Source organism: Phocoena sinus, chromosome 15 (genome assembly GCF_008692025.1).
Source record: "Phocoena sinus isolate mPhoSin1 chromosome 15, mPhoSin1.pri, whole genome shotgun sequence".
Classification (NCBI taxonomy): Eukaryota; Metazoa; Chordata; class Mammalia; order Artiodactyla; family Phocoenidae; genus Phocoena; species Phocoena sinus.
The window spans coordinates 41,745,205-41,768,014 of NC_045777.1; the positions used below are offsets into that span (position 1 = coordinate 41,745,205).

Here is a 22,810-nt window from a genome sequence, read left to right on the forward strand (position 1 = left end):
GCAGTGAGCGTGCCTCCGTATAAATACACAAGACATTACAGGGAGGAGAGAGCTCTGTGGTGCCAAGACTTGTAAATATTTGTCTGAGAGTCGTGTTTCTGTTATCTTTGAGGACGAAGGAAATCTGAGAGAATTTCTTCAAAGGTGAAGCAAGCTGGTTTGTGAAAATGGTGTCATTTTATCTATTCTGCTTCAGGGAAGTTTCTTTGGTCTCAAATACTTGCCACCAGATCAGCAGGTCAGGGAATTTTTGTTTCTTCAATTCTAACTACATATCTTGCACACCACTCATTTTGCCAGTAAGGAATGATCTCTGATATCTCCTTTGCTTGTTAACTGTCCCAATATTAATACATTTGGCCTCGTTTCTTGTCTACCTTTCCTTACCTATAACTGATAAAGCTGTAACAAAATCAATTTATTATTATTATCATTATCATTATTTTAAAGCTTCCATGGAAACCAATTCTGGTTTGGGATATAGATCAACTTTGTACACATGGACAATCTTTGAGCCTTTGTGCAATAATATAACCTCTACTCAGGACCAAATGATGCATGATACCCATACATGATTTTTCTGCTTAATTACCATGACTAGGCATCAAGCTCCCCTAAGATTTCACTTGTGTACTTCCTTGCCTTTATTTTCTGTATATTAAGTTGCGGGGTTTTCATTTTGCAATTGAAATGAAAGGTTTTCATTTTGCAATTCATTTTTCCGCTTTAATAGTGATCATATGCAGTTCCAGGAGTCACAAGGCTGCAGTCTGTAATTCTTCCAAGCAGCAGAACAAGGGTGTGGCAATAGAATGCGGAAATAGCAATAAAGGGAAAGGGCTATTTGTTCACGTCTCTGGGAGAATAAAGATGGCTTATTTAAAACGTGTGCTTAATATGGGCACAGATTGCATGGGGTACGTACATCTCGGAATTGCCCCACCTGATACCTGTTACCTTCTCTTCTTCACCCATCCTGGCCAGAGAGTCACAGGGACTTGCGATGAGAAGGCACTGTCATGCAAGGGAACAGTGAACTTTAAGGTGCCATGGGTAGAGCATCAGCGTAATTTGCTACACACCAAACTACATATAGTGACAACTGGTTGAGCTAAGGAAACAAATCAGGGTGCAACCTTGGAACTATTAAATTGGCTGTTAATATCTGGCCCCCATGTTTTGTCTTGGTCTGGGTCTGTTCTCCTTTTTCCTCTCATTATTTTCTTTAAAAAAAAAATGCTTTCTTCTTTTAGTTTCTCAGAAAGATTGAAAATAGGTAAATAAAAAATAATTGGGAAACAGTAAAGATACTTGTAAACAAGAGGAAATTCTTAACCGACAGACATGAATAAATGTAATGGAAGAAAATTTTCATCCAGACCAGAGCCTCCCCCTAAATACAACTGTCGAATATCTCTAGCTTTCTAGTTCTTACTGCCATCAAGTGGATCTTGATAAGGAGAAATATACTGTATGGTAGCATTAATTTTTGAGCTGATTGTATATTTTGTAACTAGATTGAAAAGAAAAAAAATCATGTCTCCCCTGCATGAACAAGTTACTGTTCTTGGGTGTATTGGGGGAACACCATCTGTTTGGGGATCTCCTGCCTGCTCCTGAGTCAGACCCTCCAGCATCCTCTCCACCTTTGTTTCTGTGTTTCTGCCCACAACCTTTAGCTTCATCAACAATTGTTAAGTCCATTTGTCAAATATTACTGGCCTCTGGTAAGGGCGAAAAATAGAAGGAAGGGAACATTCCTACTGATAACTCGCATCCATATCAAACTCTATGTTACAATGCAGGCACTTCTCAGGCTGAATTCTGTCGCGCGTACCAACATCCATTAGCAAGCAGTCACAAAAATAGTCATCTAGTCTAAAAAAGGTCATTTTGAGCAGCCATTCCTGAAGGTAGATGAGGCCATGGACTCGTCCATTCAGTGTGTGATTGTAACATCAGTTAGAGCCGTGGACCTCGGCGTGTCTCTCAAGCTCTTAGGTGGTTGACCTTGCCAGATTCTCATGGATGTCTCATACAAAGGTGATGGTGCCCATACAATTTCTCTGGCCAACTATCATATCTCATCTTACCAATAAAGAATTACTTCTAATATCTCTGTTGGTTGTTAACTAACCCTCTACTGTTCAATATTGATAGTTGATATGGTTGATGTAGCCATCTGTGGAGAGTGAATACCTGATTAGGGTACTTAACTAATTGCCTCCAGGGTATATATATACACACCCGCACACACACACACACACACACACACACACACACACACACACAGACCAAATCACAACCTGGACAATATTCCAAAACAGAAACTCTTTAGAAATCATGACTTGCCTTTCTTGGAAAAATATTTCAATTTGAAATTTCCAGTGGTTGTTAGTCTGAAGTTTTAGTAAAGATAATCTTAATATTCTTCATATATAGTATTGCTTCTTTTACTTTGTTAAATGGCTTACTTTAAAAATTTGCCAGAACTGATTTTGTCTGATAATGAAAAAAAAAATTCAGATTTTGAAAATCCTGTTCCACATCCCCCCATCTCATCCCCCTTCTCAGGTAAATTTTGAAAAAGTACATCTTGCTATGGATGTTTTATTAAAGTTTCTTGAAAGTGTAGGATAAAACTATGATCACATGAGTTTGAATAAATATTATAGAAAAATCCAATTTCCTCATACATCACAATGACATTTAGTCTAATAAGTTCGTATTAGAACTGTCCCCAAATTACTTAGCTAGTGTTTCACACTATATCTAAAAATTGTGATGATTTTGTGCTTTGACTGCAATTGAATTTTTTGACCCCATATGGAGCTGTGAGAAAAATATGGCCGAATGGGAAACACCAATGTTTATCACTAGCTCATCCTTCATTTTCCAACCCATAAAGCCCATCTACTACTTGCTGAAATGGAATCCCAGTCCACAAGAGGACGGATCCAGAAGGGCTAATCCTGGATGCTGCACAGCATCATGGGAGTGGTGTTGGAAGTGTCTACGCTGGCTGCTGCTGTGGGTATTGTTGTGCCTCTTGATACACCTGTGGCTGCATGTAGGTTCTCAGCACCTCTGAACATTCTCCCTGCCTTCTCCATTGTTCCTAATGCTAGTTATCTAGTGGTTGACAAAGAATGCCTGAAAAGTTCAGATGCTAAATCAGTGGTAATTAGTTTCTCATTATGTCCCCGAGGGTGCAATTGCAGTTGGAAAAAGAGCTGTTAATAATATTAGTTGTTGCTACCAGTTGGAGCCTCAGAACAACCTATAATTTTATTTGTGTTAATGAGACAATTGACCTGTGGAGAAGAGTTTAAGCAAGTTTGAGGGGATTTTAAAAAAACTGAAATAAGGGGAGAAAAGATCAAGAAGGGAAGAAAATTCAGCCCAATTAATAGAGTTAATTAATACCCTGTATGTATTGCCTTTCGACCACGCCAAGTCTTGTCAATCAATCAAAATGTAGTAACTAAAACATCAAAGCATATGGGCTAAGTGAACGAAGCATCAGCACAGTGTAGGTTAAAGAAAACGTTTGTCTAAAATCATTTCCATTTGATTGATTTATCCAGATACCTTCATCAATTTTCTGAAGTTGTGGGGCCTTTGTAGACCCAGACTCTGTTTTCCAGCTGGAAATTGACAGCTGTCTGAGATCTTAGCACAGACACTATGTCGTTTAAATTATTGAGAAACCTCAGAGTAAAATTTCAGGCCTCTTAAAGCCAGAAAATGGCCCCAGTGAGATCACCCCCTGATCGGTCCATTCTTCTGGGAAGCTTAGGAATTATTATGTCTAATGACTTTGCCAGTGGTTCTGGCCTGTGTAATTAAGATCCAAATATAACTCTATGTTCATTCTATAACTAAATTTCTTATCTGGACAAATGGCCCATTTATAAAAGCTCATAAAATATCATAAAATTACACACTTAAAAATCTCCCTAATAAAATGTACCCAAAGATGTTCACATCTGAATTCCTAATAATTTTCCAAAAATATCCCTTACCACAAGTGACTAGAAAATACTGTATATTATCATTCAACAGGAGAAAAATAGAATAAAGATCCATAACTATAAACAAGTACCTTTCCTCGATTTCATTTAGTGACTGTATTTGCATTTTTCTTCCATCATTTCAGTTCCTGAATGTGACAGCAGAGTCACCATCAGATCAACATAATCTTGCAAACTTGTGCATTCACTGCAGAAAGCAAAATGTCATGAGATTTCCCATAGGAATATAATTTTTTTGCAAGTTTTGCTCCACATAAAAAATGAATGAAAATGAGGGTCAAGATTCCAGACACTTTGGAATTCTGAATGGAAAGACTAGAGTGACTGGACTAAGGAAAATGCACCATAACTAAAGAAAAGAGACTCTTGTCTTTCCTTCCCCTTCCTAACTTTTCTGAAGCTATTGATTAGGAGCACCAGTCCTGTAAGAGTGGTCCAACGTGCCTTGTTAAGGATGCCTCCACTGTACCAAATCAAAACAAGGAAAGAGTGGAGGCAGAGGTAGTAGAAGAGGAGGAAATGGCACAAGGGGGAACATTTACATGTGATTGGGGAGGATTATTAAATATTGGGGTGAGAGTTCAGAGAAGCTTTAGTGGAGCATTTTGAAAATTATAAATTAACTCGGGGCTTATGTTTCAATCTGAAGGCAAGACATGAGAATTCATATGTCATGGGTATTTTTCTTAGTCCTTAATCATCCATGCCTTCTAATTTTGACCAGGTTCTTAGAACTTTCTCAGATCCCTAAATCATAGCCTTTAGAGCAGAAATAGTCTCAGAAATCATTCCACAGGGCATTCTTCCCAACCCAAGAAAATATCCATTTGCAATTTTGACAAGAAGGGACACCTCAACTTCTGTCTTAGCAGGAATAAAAGCACCTGACATACTACGTGACTTCCTCCTCATCAGGTAGCATATTCACAACTACTACATATGTACACACATGTGGTTCACATCAGCAAATGAGCCCAAATCAAGCAGTCACTTACTATAGTAGTTGGAGATATCACTGAGAAGCTGGATCAAGCTTTATCTGAAGCTACACATATAACCGAAAATTTTAAATTATAAAAGATTATATATATTTTTTTCATTTTGAGTGCTACTTGGAGTTAAGTTTCCTGTCATTTGCACTATAATGGGTTTTACTGATATAGAGGTAAAATGAGAAGAGGGATCAGTGTGAAATTTCAGGGAGTAATGGTCTGAACTCTTGCTACTCAGACTGTAGTCCCAAGATCAGCAGCATAGGTATCTTCTGGGAGCTGTTAAAATGCAGGAGCTAAGACCTCAACCCAGACCTACTGAATCAGAATCTGCATTTATAAAAGGTCCCCCAGTCATTTGTCTACACAGTAATGTTTCAGGACTATTCTAGTCCAAATTGGAATACTTTGACTGTGGGTCTAAAATATAGAAGTGACGTGGACAGATAGGAACAAAATAGTCCCACCAGGAAATAATTGAGACTCTAATGTTGACATTCTGTTCATGTGAGAAGAAGGATAAGTGTATTTATCAGGATGAGAGGAGCTGGGTGTTTGAACAGAGCAATTTTGTGGGAAAGTACAAGGGTTGGGGGAAGAGCATGGGCTTCATCATCTGACCTCTTCCTGATTTATTACTAACTCCTGTGTAGCTTTGGAAGATCTGCCACTTCAGGTACCCGTGTATTAAGTGGGAACAGTAATTTCCTCCTTGTTTTCCTCAGGTTTCAACTCATGCAGTGTTGTCTTGAAAAGTAGCACTTGAAATGGTATTATTGTCTAGTTCCTTGCCACTGTCAATATACACAGACCAGCAATATTACCATCACCTGTGAGACTGTTAGAAATGCATAATCTCAGCCTGCCCCAGATCTACTGAATCCAGGTTTTCACTTTAGCAAGATGTTCAGGTGGGATGAATTGGGAGATTGGGATGGACATATACACACTACTATGTATAAAATAGATAACTAATGAGAACCTACTGTATAGCACTGGGAAACTCTACTTAGTGCTCTGTGGTGACCTAAATGGGAAGGAAGTCCAGAAAAAGAGGGGATATATGTATACATATAGCTGATTCACTTAGCTATACAGCAGAAACTAACACCACATTTTAAAGCAACTATACTGCAATAAAAATTTAAAAAGAAGAAAAAAAGATGTTCAGGTGAGCAGATACACATTGACATTTGAGGAGCGCTGGTCCATGTACTTTCTGAGCCAGTGAACTCCCCATCCTAGGAGAAGTTCAGGTGGAGCCTGGGTGAGCCTATCAGAGATGACGGAGAGAGGAGCAATGCATGGGCTAGTGGGAACGGACAAGTACCAGGAACAGTAGCACCTTTGGGATATCTGTGCTTCTAGCAGAACACTGAAAACCAGTACAGAAGTGGGAAGTGTGCCAAAAAGGCATCATTTGTAGTTTCTGCAATTAGATATGAGCTAGAGATCACATGACGAAATGTTGGTTGAGACAGGAATGCATTTCATAAGGTGAAGGAACCTTGGACAGCTCTTTGTAACTCGGGGGAAATAAATCTCTAGGGCAGAATCATTGGCCTCTTACTATGTCCTCAAAAACATTCCTCAGTGACATCTGTTACTAATGAAACTGTATTTTTTTCCATGTTGAGGATGTGTCCCACTTTCAACAAATCCCTCCCCAAAGAAACTGTAACATGGAGGGAGAGGAAAAACCGTGGGCAGAAATTCTTTCACACACTCGAAAGGAGTATAACTCTTGGCTGCAATAAGTTCTATCTGAGACAGAGTTACAATCTGTTATGGATGGTTTTTATTTTGTTTGTCCTTAAGAAAGATGCAATTATAACATTGTGGTTAAAAATCAAGTCCTTTACTTTGTGAGATCAAACTTTCAATGAAGTCAAAGTCTACCAGAGCTAGTGGTAGCTGAATCAAGCTACTACCCCTAAATCAAGAATTATCCCAACCGTCCTTTCATCTACCTATCTTTCCATCCTGCCACCCTCATCCCATCCATCCATCCATCCATGCATCTATCCACCTATACCTGTGTGAGTTCCTCATTGCCTCTCTAACAGGAATGATGACTTAGTGCATACACTAAGTCAACTCCCTGAGAGTAGAACAAAATTTAATCTAAACTATTTTTTAGTAACTCACAGGTGTGTCACATTCTGCACAACTTGGTTTGTTCACCTCCCAGTACAGGAGCCAACACTGACCCTCCGTGTATACGGCGAAAGGCCAGCTGCCTGCTTCCTTCCTTGTGGTTCTGGGATGATTCTGGTTGGATTAATGCAGTGATCACTGGGAAGTGTGTACAAATAACTCACCTCCTGCGGCCTGAGCTGTCAGACATCTCCTTGCAGACTGGCTGCTCCCCGTCTTGTTATTTTTGCTCATTTCCATAATAGAATTTGGTTGATAAAAGTCTTCACAGTGATCGATGGTCCACAAAGCACAGTCATTTTCAGGCCATGAGTAACAATTCTTGAAATTGGGAATTATGACTATAGTCAATTTCCTTTTCCTTTTCCTTGCTTGCTTTCCTTTCCTTTAGTCATTCCTACAGGGTGTGTCCTTTAGACACCTCTTTCTTAGTCATTATTCCCTAATTAATTCCCTTGTTCCATATAAAGTGTGTGTCATCAGGCTTGACTAATGTCTTCCTTTGTGACTAAGGAAAGAAGAATGTATTACCTTTACATATTGATTCAAGCTGCATAATCATAATTATTTTTACTTAAAGTCCTCATTCTTTACAAACCACGCTGTAGACCCCAAGCAACTGTCAAGAGAGTCTCACCTAACTCCCATAAATACGAAAGGGAGTCGGGTGTTTGCACAATTGAGTGTAAAAGTGCCTGCATTCATGTGGAAAACCATCTCTTTTTCTATGTGGTGATTTCAAGTTCACACCATGAAATTATGGAGGGGTTGAAGTGGAATTGCCCAATTTGTGAAGAGAACATGCTGACGTTTTAAGAGATGGAACAGAGCTGTCAAAAAAATCTACAGGCAGGAAATCTGCATATATGTTGGTAATCTGGCAATCTGCTCCCTGTCTAATAATATGGTCTGTGACAGATTAGCGAGCACAGAAAAGCAAGGAGCTCAGCACATCCCAGGGGAGCGAGTCTGTGTTGGATATGAGGAGGATGCAGCCTGGGCTACAGTTGTCTGGTGCAACGGTGGGAAAAAAGGCATTGGTTAGAACAGAATAACACAGTGGTTCTCAAAGTGTCCTAATTTTCAGTTACACGGTGGCACTAATCTTCAGCGTGATGGCAGATTTAATACTGTTGAGATCTGGTAGCTAGGGCCTAGAAGGGTTTTCATACTGTGTCGATGTCGAAAAAGAACTCATCTCTAACCAGTCCTTCCTCAAGGACCCGGGATGTTCAAGGCGGATTCTTCTCTCATCACCTCCCCCTTCTCCGTTGACCTTACTTACTCTGTTCTGCAGTGGAAAGTGCTTAGAATTTTGAGGCAAAAGGTCAGGGCTTCTGTCTGAGCTTTTCCTCTTAGTCACTGTGTGACTTTGGGCAGCTTTCTCACTCCATGGGGGATGATAATAATATTGCTTCCCCCCAGGCTTCTCTGTTGTTATGAAAGACAGCAAAGCCCATGTAAAAACAACCGGGGAGCTTTAGAATTTATTAGACGGTATCTTTATTTCTATATATTTGCTTAAGCCACAAGAGGAGGAGAACCTGATAGCTGAAGCTACTGGACACCCTGGTATCATTTTCCATGGTCTTTTGGTAAATATTGTTGACTGTGTATTACCTCTCTCCCTTCTCACAGCTGTTCAGTTTGTTAACAGATCATTAGGGAGTCTGGGAAGAAGAGTGGAGACACAGGTTGGCTGAGAAATGGTTGAGTTACTCTATCCGTTGTGCCCAATCCATGAATAGACTCTTAGAAAATATCACCTCACCACCCAAGTGTGTCAAGGCTTTGGGCTGCTCCTCTATGAGACCATCTGTGTTTCTTGTTTTGTGGTTGTTTGTCGGTAATGGATTTTCTTAAATGTTTCCTTTGGAAGTCACATCTTCAACTTTCTAATTAAGAAAAACATGGAGATGCAACTTATTATTAAGGAAGCCAAGGATTGACTCAAAGTCAAGAGTAGATAATAACCCCTACTTGGGTTTGTTTAACAGAAGTTTACATGGTGCACATTCTTTATGGGGCCTTGCCCTAGGCATGGAAGACAGAAAGTCCCAGGACCACTGCCTCCTCCCTGCATGGTCACTCTCTGAATCCCCTCCGGTTGTCTGTCCCTGACAGCCGCTCCTTGGTATCCAGCCAGGTCTCTGTTGTTCGAGTTACTCGTGATCTTAAGGATGCTGTTTCTTCCCTGTTGCTTCTTTACAAGGATTCACCTGCTTTTACTTCTCTCTCTTACCAAGACTGACCAGAAGTGACCATGGGCTCTGTTTCCTCTGAGATTCTCCCAAAATCACCTGTCAGGTTTCTTTCACTTTAGAAGTTCTACTGCAGCCGCATCAACCTTACTAACAATAGCAGATGCCTGCGCTGGTTCCCCAAAAGCAGTCTCTGGGATGAGGATCTGGGGGAAGGGGATTTGTTAGGACAATCCCAAGAAAAAAAACAGGTGAGATGTGAAGACTGAGACTGGAAGGGAAGGGCGGATGTCAGGCTGTGTCCCAGGTGACTGCAAAGTCCCAGGGCGAGGCTCCTCAGACGATGCAGGTCACACCTCAGCTTTGTCCCCTCCAGGGCAGAGATGCAGGCGTATCCATTACCCTCTACACCCCACCCATCAGACATTGATTGGTTAAGGGCCGCCCTGGAGGCGTTTGATTGCAGATCCCGGGAGCTCTGAGTGCTTTGGCAAAGCGCCCGGCAGCCCGAGGGCATCGCTGTGACAGCTGCTGTGTGTGGGGCTTGCCTCTGGCAGGGTTGGTAAAGGACAGGACACTGATGGTGTCCCAGACACGCTGAGGAAAGCTCCAGGGCCCCTAAGTCCTCCAGAGCTCCACCTACAGCCCTGCGCTCTTTCCAGCGGGGCTCTGGTCCCTCAGTACTATGTGTATAGGGCGCCTCCTTGTCATTCTGGCCCCCTTTTCAGCCAGGAAGGCCCCTCTGTGCGGAAACAGGCAGGCCTCGCGATGGCTGTGAGCTTTGGGCCTTTCAGTCTCAGTGGGTAATTTACTTCTCAGGGGATCTGAGATGATTGACTGTTATCTCAACTTCCCCAGCTCTACCCAGGAAAAGGTCACCTCAGGGCATCCCCTCACACCCACCACCTCGGTGCCAGGGATGCAAAGTGAGCCTAGTGCATGTACTTAATTATGAAGAAGATGTGGGAGCAGATAATTCCGAAATTCGAGGTGATTAGGGTTATGGGAAAAAAAAATCATTTTAGGAATATTTTGTTTCAGTAGGAGCTTCCACATTGCACAGCTAGTTTGCTATTAATATGAGAAGGGTTTTTGTTTGTTTTCCTTTTTTTAAACTTTTGTTTCTTCCCTTTGCTTCTGTGTAAAGGGAGTTTACAGATGTAGACATTTTGGAACAGAATGCACCTTCTTTTGGGTTCATTGGGTTTATGGGGACTTGCTCTCCTTTTCACATACGTATAGTTTCCAGTAAAACATTCCTCCCAGTCACTCGAGAAAGCTCAGGCAAAAGGCAAGTATGTTCCCTTTGCTGGTTCTGACATTCTGCATCCTAATAAATTCATGGTGGAAGCAATCCAGCTGTCTTCTTGGAAAATATATAAAGTTTAGAAGAGGACTGTGAATATTCATGGCTATGTAATAGTTTGTTTTATACTACGTGGAGTTGTAGTTATAAACACAAAACCAGCTGGCAATAAATGACTTTATGACGGCTATTTCCAAGGTATAATGAAGAAAACAAAAACAAAGTTACTGCTTATAATTATGGTGCCTGGGCGAACCTGCACCACGCACTCCAAACACTACTCTGGCCGTTTCCACATGATCTCATTCACAGGCTCCTTTAAATGACCTTGGCCTTCAGGTTAGTTAGCTTTGGGGTTGGGAATGCACTGATAGTATTTGCATTTTCCTGTGCAAGTTAAAGAGACAGCATCCTTTTGCTCTATTCACCCATGTAATGGGGAAAAATATTGGAATTATTGACTCTTCTCTAACTGTTGGAGAGATTTTTACATTGAAAAAATATTTTGGAGAGAGCAGTTTGTCAGTACAGTCAGCCCTCTGTACCCATGGGTTTCTGATCTACAGATTCAACCAACAGCAGATCAAAAATATTAAAAAAAAAATTCCAGAAAGTTCCAAAAAAGCAAAACTTGACTTTGTTATGGACCAACGACTATTTACATAGCAATTTACATTGTATTTACAACTATTTACATTGCATTTACATTGTATTAGGTATTATAAGTAATCTAGAGATGATTTAAAGTGTACGGGAAGGTGTGATTAGGATATATGCAAATACTACACCATTTTATGCAAATGACTTGAGCATTAGTGGATTTGCATATTTGAGGAGGGTCCTGGAAGGACCGTATCTTCAAAAATTTAAACTTTTCCTTTAACTCAATGGTTAAACAAGTTAATTTTTAATCAAGGAATATATCCTACCAGAATATATTAGGTACACAAAGGCATAGTCAAGAATGCTTATGGCAGGGTTTTTATAGTAGTATTTACAAACAACCCACATGTTTATCATGTTAAGTAAACATCGTGTCCATGCCTAGAATAGTATGTAGACATTAGACTGACACTGACATTGAAAGTTCTCCAAGATCTAGTGCATGAAAAAAGCTAGCCTCAGAAGATATAACACAACATATGTTCCAATTTGTGTAGAAAAAAAAAAATCCGACTATGTTTGTATGGCCATATAACTCAATTATTAATTCATTCATTCATTCAACAGATATTTATTGTGTCAGGCCCCATTCTAGATGCAGCTGATACAACAATAAGTAAAACAAAGGTCTTCCTGGGTTTTGCCTGCCAGTGGGGGGTTGAGGTGGAGGAAGCAATGAACAACCAAGCACCTGTGTGTCAGGTGGTATATGTAGGAGTCAACGAGATCCAGCAGCCTAAGGGAAGAGAGAGGAATTTAACTCGAGGCCAGAAAGAACCTCACTGAGGAGGTGACATGTGATCAGGGATCTCAAAGGAAGTGTGCCCGACAAAGGGATCAGCTAGGCCAAAGGCCCCGAAGCAGGACTGTGCTTTCTGTGTTTGCAGAACCAAAGGAGACCAGCATGGCTGGAACTCTGTGAGCAAGGGGACAAGTGGAAGGAAAGGAGGGTGGAGAAGAAGCCAGGAGCCAAATCACGGGGAAATTGGAGGCCATGCTCTCCTGACTTCACATTTTATTAAAATGTGATGTGAAGGGACTAAAGCTTTGAGATCAGGAAAAAGACACAAATCTCAGGCTTTAAAATGTAAACGCATGGAGTGGTGTGATGCTCCCGGTGCTATTGGTCATGATGGCCCAAGAGGAAGGTTTTCTAGTTAAATCCAAGAAAGAGAGGGTGAGGCTGTAGGAGAAAGTTCTCACTGCTGTCTGCCTACGCCTGCCTTCTTTAAGCCTTTTGAGAATTATTTATAAGTTCTTTGTATAATTCACAAGTATTAAAGGTAAAAAATCAATAATTCCTTACCCAAAATAAAGCAGTATCTTAGCATTCCGTTCTGTGACCTTGAAGAAGTTCACTTTCTTAGCTTTCTCTCCTCCATGTTTATGAAGAGGCGGGAATAGGTTCTTTATCACGGGATTGTTCATGAGAATGAATCAGACTCTCTGCAGAGAGCTTTTAGCCCATGCTCGGCACATTGGAACAGAGTGGTCGCCCTTATCTATGGGGGACACATTCCAAGACCCCCGTGGATTCCTGAAATGTGGATAGTACCAAACCCTATATATACTATGTTTCTTCCTGTACGTACATACCTATGATAAAGTGTAATTTATAAATTAGGTACAGTAAGAGATTAACAACAATACAGAATAATAAAATAGAACAATTATAACAGTATACTGTAATAAAAGTTATATGAATATAGTCTCTCTCTCTCTCTCTCTCAAAATATCTTGCACAAACGTAATGCCTTTTCCATGTTCACTAAAAACTTACCACACACCACGGCTCTAACTTTTGCGGTTTGATGTGTGACAGCAAAACTAACACGGATTTACTTTTTCTTCTTCACAGTTTTGTGATAGAAGATTCGTTCTTACCCTAATCTTAGCAACCTCAGCACACAATTGTTTTTTTCTTTCCTTATTGACTCGAGAGCTTTCACCTTTTCACTAAGGGAAGCACTGCTTCTCCGTGGCCTATCTGAATTGCCAGCATCACTACTTTTGTGGTTTGGGGGTAAAATGAGCGTTACTTCAACACAAGCACTGCAATACGGCTCTACTATGACAGCCTAGCTGATAAACTGAGGTGACTGACGGGTGGGATACATGGATGATTCACGTCCCAGGCAGGATGGAGTGAGATGGTACTAGATTTCATCACGCTACTCAGAATGGAGCACGATTTAAAATTTGTGAATTGTTTATTTCTGGAATTTTCCATTTAATATTTTTAGACTGCAGTTGACCATGGGTAGCTGAAACTGAGGAAAGCAAAAACACAGATAAGGGAGGGGCCTACCGTAATTCAAGAATGACAGCTATTGTGGTTGCTAGGCTACCACCTCCCATGTCAGAACACCATGAGGAATTCGGGATGCTTCCCGGGATGGGAAGCATAGTCTACAGCCTTAAGGATTTCAGTGTTCCTACAAATGTGCTTGAAACCAACATGCTGGGCTAAGGAAGTATTTTCTAGGTGGCGGCCCAATCTGTAATTTCACAAAAGAAAATTCCTGTCTCACTCTCCAAGTCAAATGATTATTTTTCTTTCCCCCAAGAGAGAAGTGCATGATGATTTGGAAAACAAACAAACAAAACTGGCTAAAAGTCAAGTGCTATAAAGTTTCTGGTGGCTGTAGGGTTGGCCCTGATCAGCATTTAGACATCTTGCTCCTGGAGCTTGCTGGAAGGGGAGTTTGGAGCCTTACAAATTCAACTGATGATGTCATTCCCCAAGTGCTACAGGTGACTGCGGAGTTATATGCACTTAAAACAAACCAGGCTAATTGGCCTGGGTTTTGGTACAATCTATCATTCTTCCTTCCACAGGCGAGGATTTTTGTGGGAGGTGGTTATGTTAAATATAACTCTGAAATAAAGAAATCCCGTGCTACTCAATTCTGGTGGCCCCATCAGAAATTTATTATGGCAAAGAACACAGACTCTGTGCTGTAAAATCCCTTAGTTGAACTCACTTGCTCTCTCTTTCTTTCCCAATCTCTCTCTCAAGTAATAAAAAGTGATTAATACTGAGATTTAGTTTGGTTGAATTATAAGCAAAGTTGTTTTACATACAATGAGTTTTTTCCATGATATTGCAATCCCATCTCTGCTTTATCATTGCCTTTTTGTTTGAATTAATGCAATAATATTACCAAGGGCATCCTCCATTACACAACTGTTTGCCTTCACATTCAAGGCGACAGTGTCATTTTCAGATGAAGCTATTTGTCCTTGTTAAGACAGGCAAGGCAATTGGTACATTCAGACTCAACTATTAAGTTGCATGATTGATTCCAAGTTAGAGCTGGGAGCTGAGGCAAATGAAAGTTGCCATTAGCTGTTCAGTGTGCTCTCTCTTCTGCTAGATCTGTTGGGAAAACGACTCATAATTCTGTGCCTGAGAAGGAAGCAAAGGAGAGTGAACTCAGATCAGTTCCCCAGGAGGCGGACTCTGAGATGGAGTTTAGGTTACAGGATGTTTACTGAGCTGTGCTCTGGGTATCAACACCTGGAGAAGACAGGGGATAGAAGTGGGAGGGGCAGAGGGAAAGAAGAGCTGCCGTGTGGCTCAGTGATGGGCCTGCTCACCCCGTTGGGAGCTCTGGGGCTGCGGGACCCTTCAGTGCTGCATTGATTTGAGCCAAGATGACCAAGCCCTTTATACTCTGCATTGATTATGGGAAGGGGCATGACCCCAGTGAGGTGGGTCTTTGCATCTGACCCAGTCCCTGAAAAGGTTAACAGTTGAAGGCTGTCTGCTGACAGCACTGCTGGGGTCTAGGCACTAGATTCTAGGGCAGTAGTCCTCAGCCAGGGGTGATTTCGCCCCCTAGGGGACATTTGACAATGTCTGGAAATGTTTTTGATTGTCAGGACTGGGGGCCCTGCTCCTAGCAAGTGGGTAGAGCGCAGGGATGCTGCTAAACATCTGACCATGCACGAGGCGGCCCCCAGCAATAATCATCTGGTCCCAAATATCAACAGTGCCAAGGTCAGGAAGCCTTGCTCTAGGGCAACAGATCCCGCCCCCCACCCCAAAGCAGAGCCTGGTGGGCATCACAGTGGCCACCACAAGAATCAACATTAATTGAGATATTGTTACTTGTCAGCCACAATGCTCTGTGTTCCTTATTCCTTCTCATCTTCCTGCAAACCCCTTAGGAGAGCCTTAGAGTTTTCATCTACTGTTGAGGATGCTCAGAGCAGTTAAGTAAACTCCTCAACATCATGAACGGGAAGGACCCCCAGGTGGGATTTCAAGCAGACTGGCTCATGGAAAACATCCTAGTATCTTCTAGTTTCCGCTTGATGGCTTGATGCAGGTGTTCTCAAACTTTTCTCTTTGTCTACCTGGAGCACAAGATCGATGATGTTTACGTGTTCAGTTTGCTTCCATGGAATTCCTGGGGCACCAGCTATAAACTCACGTCTTTCTACCTCATTTAAAAGACACAATGACACATAGCACAGGGAGATCAGATAGGTGGTTTGTGACCACCTAGAGGGGTGGGATAGGGAGGGTGGGAGGGAGGGAGACGCAAGAGGGAAGAGATATGGGAACATATGTATATGTATAGCTGATTCACTTTGTTATAAAGCAGAAACTAACACACCATTGTAAAGCAATTATACTCCGATAAAGATGTTAAAAAAAAAAAAAGGCACAATGGAACATGAGTGAGCAAGGGACAAATTACAAGGATGACTCTGAATCCTCTCTAATTTGTATTTCTAAGCAGGCCATTCCTGAACTTCTGACCCTTACTGTTAGTAAGCATGCAGTTGCTTTCCACAGGCAGAGTGCAGCCTGTAGATAATCTTGGTGAATGCCTGTAAAAAGACTGCAATATTTCCAGAAGAATTTGTTCCATACTGTCTCTTCATGTTTCTATGTCACTGGATGGATTGAGTTATTCAAGAACATTCTTCAGAACTTATTGGCACCTCAAGAATGTAAGGAATCAAAGAATTAACTCATTAATTCACTTAAAAAATAACCCCTACTCCATTCCAGAAACTGTCCTATTTTCTTATGAGAAACAGTAGCATTTACTAGTGAAGGAACAGAAAAAAAAATCTCTCATTTCACAGACATATAGGTAAGCTTAACAGAGTCAATTATTACTCTGTCTAAAACAAAATCACGTAAATTTTGACTTTTTAAGTAGAACGTCCAAGTAAAGGGAATAAACATATATTCTATAAAAATGTTAAGGAAAATAAAATGTAGTACACATTTAACCCAAAGATATAAATAAAAAAGGCTTAAACATTTCATTATAGTTGAGCCCAATCATAATGTTAGTTATTATGGTCAATGGCAGCTGCGGTATTTTGAATTTCTAGTGCAATATCAGTCCTTTTAAAAAAAATTCTGTCATTAATTCCCACAGCATACTTCTATATGGTAAATGTTATCTGCATTTTCATGGGAAAATCCAAAGATGAAAACAACTTGATCAAATTTATACAAAGGTACATTGGCAGAGGACACTGTCATACTCAGATCCCTTTCTATTGTTAGAAAGCTCAATTTTGACTTAACTCTATTTACATTTGTTCATTCACTCTTTTCATCAAATTCTTTAAATATTGCTGAGTAAAATACAGTGTCTTAGTCAATTTGGGCTGCTATAACGAATTGCTGGGTGGCTTAAACAACAAACATTCATTTCTCACGGTTGAGAGGTCAAAGATCAAGGTGCCAGCCGATCTGGTGTTTGGTGAGGGCACACTTCCTGGTTTGCAGGTGGCTGTCTTCTCATTGTACTTCACTTGGTGGACAGCAGAGCTTGCTAGCTATCTTCCTCTTCTAAGAATTCTAATCCCATCATGGGGGCTCAGCCCTCGTGATCTGATTAACTCCCAAGCATCTCACCTCCAAATACCATCACATTAGAGTTTCAGCATATACATTTGGGTGGACACAAACATTCAATCCATAGCATATGGCATAAGCAGTGGTTTGCCAGTTTAAAAAGTGACTCAAAAAAATTTGTGTGCATGTCTGTAAGTTAATTTTTAAATTTGACTGATACAAAGAATGTATAGCACACAACTTAAATATAAGAATAGACTACACAATACCCTCTATTAGAAATTCTGTTTAGCCAGTTGGTTCTTACAGAATCCTTTTGTTAAATTTTATCAAAATTTTGTATCCATAGCCAACTTCTGGTTTCAGTTGACCCACATGTATAGTACACCATGAACGTTGATTGATATTTTCAGATTTTACATCACCAACACGATGTCACTTAACACAGAGCTGGGACAGGATGCCCAGTAGCATACTGGTATGTAGTGTTTCCACCAGACACGTATGACAGACATAGTCATCTTAAAAGCAGAGGTAATAGTAAAATGTGGCACAAGGAAGCGATGATGACGATTTGTTTTAGATATAACTTAGCTCATTGAAGGTTTATGTGATTTGATTTCTTAATAATTGTTTAACAATTCGTTCCCAAGATTCCTGTAAATTTAACCGTTGGTTTTTGTGAGCTGGCATAATTGCTGGTAAAGAAAATTTTTCAGTTAATCAAATATGGCATTTCCATGATGTCTCCTATTCCAGCTGAGTGGGGTTCAGAGCTCAGAGTATGTGGGTAGAGGGCATCCCATTATCAAGCAAAACAGATCTTGAAATAGGTGATGTCAGGTTCGAGCAGAATCGTGCCTTTAAAATTTATCGTTATTTTTGTGGTTTATTCACAGGCATTTCCCTGCATCTCAACAGGCATTTATGGTAAGTGATCTATCTTTTGGGAATGTTTATATTTCTTTATTTTGTTGTTAAAATCAAGGTTAACAGGAAAAATAAGAGGTTCTCTGATGGATATAGTTTGCTGTGATTTAAAGAGACTCAAAATGGAGGTCAAATCCCATTGAGGAATCTTGAGAGGCTATTTGGATATTTTTTTGTGTTGTTGAATTTAGTTGTACTGCGTACCATGTGCAATGATTAGATGCACTGTGGCTTAACGTCTTTTGTCAGGTGAAAATTTTGCTCTAGTAGGATCTGACCTCTAATAGTATTTTCTTTAATAAAGTGAGGTTTTTCTGTTAGATGAATCGTAATGCATATAAAACCTAACATGACCATTATTTTGTTGTGAATTACAAAATAATAGAAGTGTTAGAATGCACACACGTATATGTCTGTATATTTAAATTAAAAAAACCAAATATGTGACAATAAAAACAAATACTTTTAATAAGATGCAATTTTTTTTTCTGGTATTGATAGATTGTTTTAAGTAGTGGCTGCTTCACTTACAGATGGAAGCAAAACGTTTTTATCATTACTTGTTTTCACTAGACTAAAGCTCTCTAAATATTCTTCTACCTACAATGACATATCCCTATGCTTTTTATCTCAGGCCGTTAATAAATCTGTTTTGCACATTCAGGTAAAGCAGAGTTTTTCGTTTTAGGGTTTTCTGATCAAGCAAAGTAGATTACAACATTTCTGAGCTCAGACTTCTCACATGGAGACTCTTAAATGAAAAATAAAATATGTACAAATGTTAAAAATCATTTAACTTCATCACTATAGGGGAAGGATAGCTAAAGTGATATCAAAGGTAGGAGACTTATTTCCTCTTAATGTGGTATTTTTTTTTTTTGAAGGTTTTGGTGAGAATAAAGTGGAAAATGGAGGCCTGAATCAAATTAAATGGGGAAAGATTTGGCGACATTATTTAAAAATTTAAGGCATGCTTTTTTCTCTCTGGATTCCACTATAGCCTATCTTTGTGGAAACACATTGGACACTGGGCTGGTGGGCTAAGCTGGACCATCTGCACCATTATCCCCATCATGGCCACTCTTTCTGCCTCACAGATACCCAGTTATAACTCTTACTTATATATTTGCTGAAAGGAAGTATTACATGCAAAGTTTTACTTGGTCAAGCACCCAACTCTTCATTTCACCTTGTCTAAAAGCAAATCAGACTCCACCACAGAAATGGTTCTGATTTTTGAAAATGTTCTCTCATGACAATCTTGATTTTCCTTGATAAAAAAACGAGCAAAAACCCAACTGCCAAAAGCAATCCTATGTCATATTGTCGATGTCCATTGTGTCTCTGAGAATCCTGTGGTAATGTACAAAGACTTTCAGAAGCTGAATTTAACACGATGCATTAAGAAGGGGGGAAATGGCAGGAAAAGGAAATAGAGAAGTAAAGGAAGTTGAGGAGGGACACTAAAATGAAAGGCTGAGAGAGCATAGTAGAAACTAAATCAAAACTAAAGTGGCCCTTGGTTAATTTCAATCCCTGAAGGACAGGGATTCCTCCTTACAGTAACATGGCTCAGTGTATATAATAACCAGGTCAGTACAGCATTGTGTTGGGTGGGAGGGGAATATTGAAGACTGTTGAGAAAGGCACTGTTAGGGAGTCATGTCACAGCCTTGGAGGGTTTCCACCACATGAGCTCAGTCAGTGTTCACAAAGCTAGGTCAAAGAATTTAGTTTTCAAGTCCTGGCTACTCATCTCTCTTCCCCTCTAGTTTCTGAGTACATTTCAAAGTGAGGCTGATACCTGCAAAGTCAGGTGCCATGCTGTCTTTGGTTAGACTCACCTGTGCTTGAGACCTAGAATTACTTTTAGCTCCATGAGATCTTTAATAATGTTTACATTGCTCCAGGTCTCTTTATGAACTATTTAGCATTTTGCAACTTGAAAATTATGCCATATGTCCCTTGTGAAACTATAGCTTTCTGATCAGCCCTTGATTCTCTCCTAAGTACTCATATTTTATGGATCACTTGTTTTCTTGCTCTTATTCATAACTTAGTTCTGCCTCCTCTATTATCTAGATCAATTTTACTTTTATCTTTACTTATTGGCGTTTGAAAGAATACTTTATTTGAAGAAAGTGGTCCACAGCTAAAAAGAAAAAAAAAATTAAAAGCAGGCAAATAATACTCCCAACACTTTGTAAGTCATGCGTGCTGGATTATGAGCCAGTATTCAGAGCAGTCTCCTGGTTCCAGGCCTTGCCTTCTTATTCCATATTCTAAACCTCACTACATGAATTTTTCTAAACTAACGCTTGGTGCATGGTTTGCATCTGCTCAGGGACCTTTGATCATATTCTGTTACTTGTGAAGAGGGGAAAAAGAATCTCTTCTTGAGGATGTGAGTTGCTGTGCCAAGAATTTTATATGTACCTTTGCCTTTGCATCTTGAAAAGGCGGAATTTACTTTGTAGTATTTCCTAGGGTTAACTGTCCATAGAAATTATTCTTCTCTCACACTTTCTCAGGACTAGTGTTTTCTCCAGAATATAGTTTGAGAAATTTCTTGACATCCACCCATCGTGGACACATTTTCTCTTACACACGGATGAGCTGATGAGTCTCAGAACCTGGCATGTGCCTTCCCAGGTCCAATTCTGTGCGCCTTCCTTATAACACACCCACAAGCACCAAACTCACACACGCCATCACCACCACTATTCTCTACCCCAATCCCCAAACAAAAACACACCACACACACTTATATAGGTTGAAGCTTGATCTCTGAGGGTTCTTCCTTGAATATGCCAAATCTTGACGGTCATTACATCTTTTGAACTCTTTCAGCATTTGTAATCTGGACAATTAACAACTGCCTCTTCATAATGTTCCATAGATTTTTTTTTTTTAATATATCCTGTGTTCATAGCCAATCTGGAGCTTTTTTCATGAGCAGGGATTCACTTGTGCATATTCTACGTGCACCCACCATCTAGCATTGTGTCTCCCGGAGAAGCTCAGGAAATAATTGCTGTTTGATGACAACAATAATGATTATAACCCCAATTGTTGCCTAACTGATGATACAAGAAGTAGAATTGTTGATTGGCAAGATAGCAGGCAGAGAAAGCTACCTGGTTGGTATTTTCTTAGTGGGCAAACATCTCTATTTTAGGAAAAACAAATGTGCTTCTAAAACACGCTCTCAAACTAGGAATGATATCTGTAAGCATGGCAGTGTCCACCTTCACAAGGGGAAATGAAAACTCAAGAATTTGTTCATTTAGAATACCAAGGTATCTGTATGTCTTCTTTGGGTATATGTATAACTGATTCACTTTACTGTACATCTGAAACTAACACAACATTGTAAATCAACTATACTCCAATAAAGTTTTCTTGAAAAAGAAAACCAAGATAAATACAGCACTCTACTTCACTTAAACAAAACAAAACAAAACGCTTTGTTATTTATCATAGCCCATGGGATGATGGTCTCTCAGGGAGGTACCTGTTGCTCTGAGGCCCTATCCCGACTTTTCCTGACATGTCCTAGTCCCAGCCCCCTCCCCATCTGCTGTAGTTTCTCAGATACCTCTTTGCTTTGGATTGACCTTCACTTTTAGATTTATGTCCCCAAAACTCAATGTAACTCTAATTCTTCTATCAGAACAAAAATTTTGACTATGGTAGAGCCATCTTTGGAAGGGGTTTGAGTTATTTAATTGCCAAGATGATCTCATACCAGGGCAATGTCAACAGCAAGCATTTGCATTTTGTGGAATCATCACCACACTCCAAGCATGTCTGCAAGGATCCGGGCACACCAGTATTTCTGGGACACTGGAGACCATGGCGGAAACCAGTTACTCTCCCAGCCTCTCCTTCATCCTAGCCTTTTGGAGACAAAACCATCTGTACCTTTTTGCAGAACACAGACTGAAAACTATCTGCCATGTGACTCAGCCCGATTTAAGGGAGAAATACAATGGGAGCAGGCCCCGCCTGCTCTCAAGTTTCCCTGGACGAGGAGCCAGAATTTTCCAGTCTGATTTTCAGCCACCGCTGTTGCTGCCCCAATGTAATGTTTCCAGGATGGTTCCACGGGGCACCAGACTGCCTGCTTACACTCAGGTTGAAAAGCCACATTTGATAAAATACCAAAGCAAGGCCTGTGTTACTTTTGGAAAAATAGATCCAGATGAGGCTTACAGGGTCTTTAAACTCCCAGATCCCAGTTAGAGGTCTGATTTGGCCACGAAACCGGACTCAGAGGGATAGATTTGAACTTCCCTGATGAACATTTCAGATCTTGCGTGTGCCTTCTGCCCTTTGAGCCCAACTTGGATATTCTGGTGCTAATAAGTTTAACACAAGAGGCTAGACATGATCCATAGCGATGGAATTTTTACTGAGAAGTGAACAGCAAAAATAATTTTCGTCTATTTTATGAGAGTCAATATAGTTAACAGAAATGAAGTCCAGGTGGAAAAGTGTATCCCTTGAGTAATTGGGAAAATATTCTTTCTGGAGGAAAAAATAAAAAACTTCAATCTTCCTTTCCAGGTACAAGATGGTGTTTTTAGAGAGGAAGGAATTTCAGACATTGAGTTATTGGCTGGAAATCTGTGGGAAAAATTTAAGTGCGGCACAACTTAGTCAAAGCAGCTCCCATATTTATTCATTAGATTTCT

General features: G+C 40.3%; 1 protein-coding gene across 1 annotated transcript in view; it reads left to right on the forward strand.

The window, feature by feature from the left end:
* The window catches only part of MACROD2 (mono-ADP ribosylhydrolase 2), a 2,059,152-nt gene that overhangs the window by 1,378,228 nt on the left and 658,114 nt on the right, over positions 1-22,810 (forward strand). Inside the window, exon 7 of the mRNA XM_032606628.1 lies at positions 18,083-18,113. Within this exon, the coding sequence (XP_032462519.1) occupies positions 18,083-18,113 (31 nt within the window). The remainder of the gene's footprint in view (positions 1-18,082; positions 18,114-22,810) is intronic.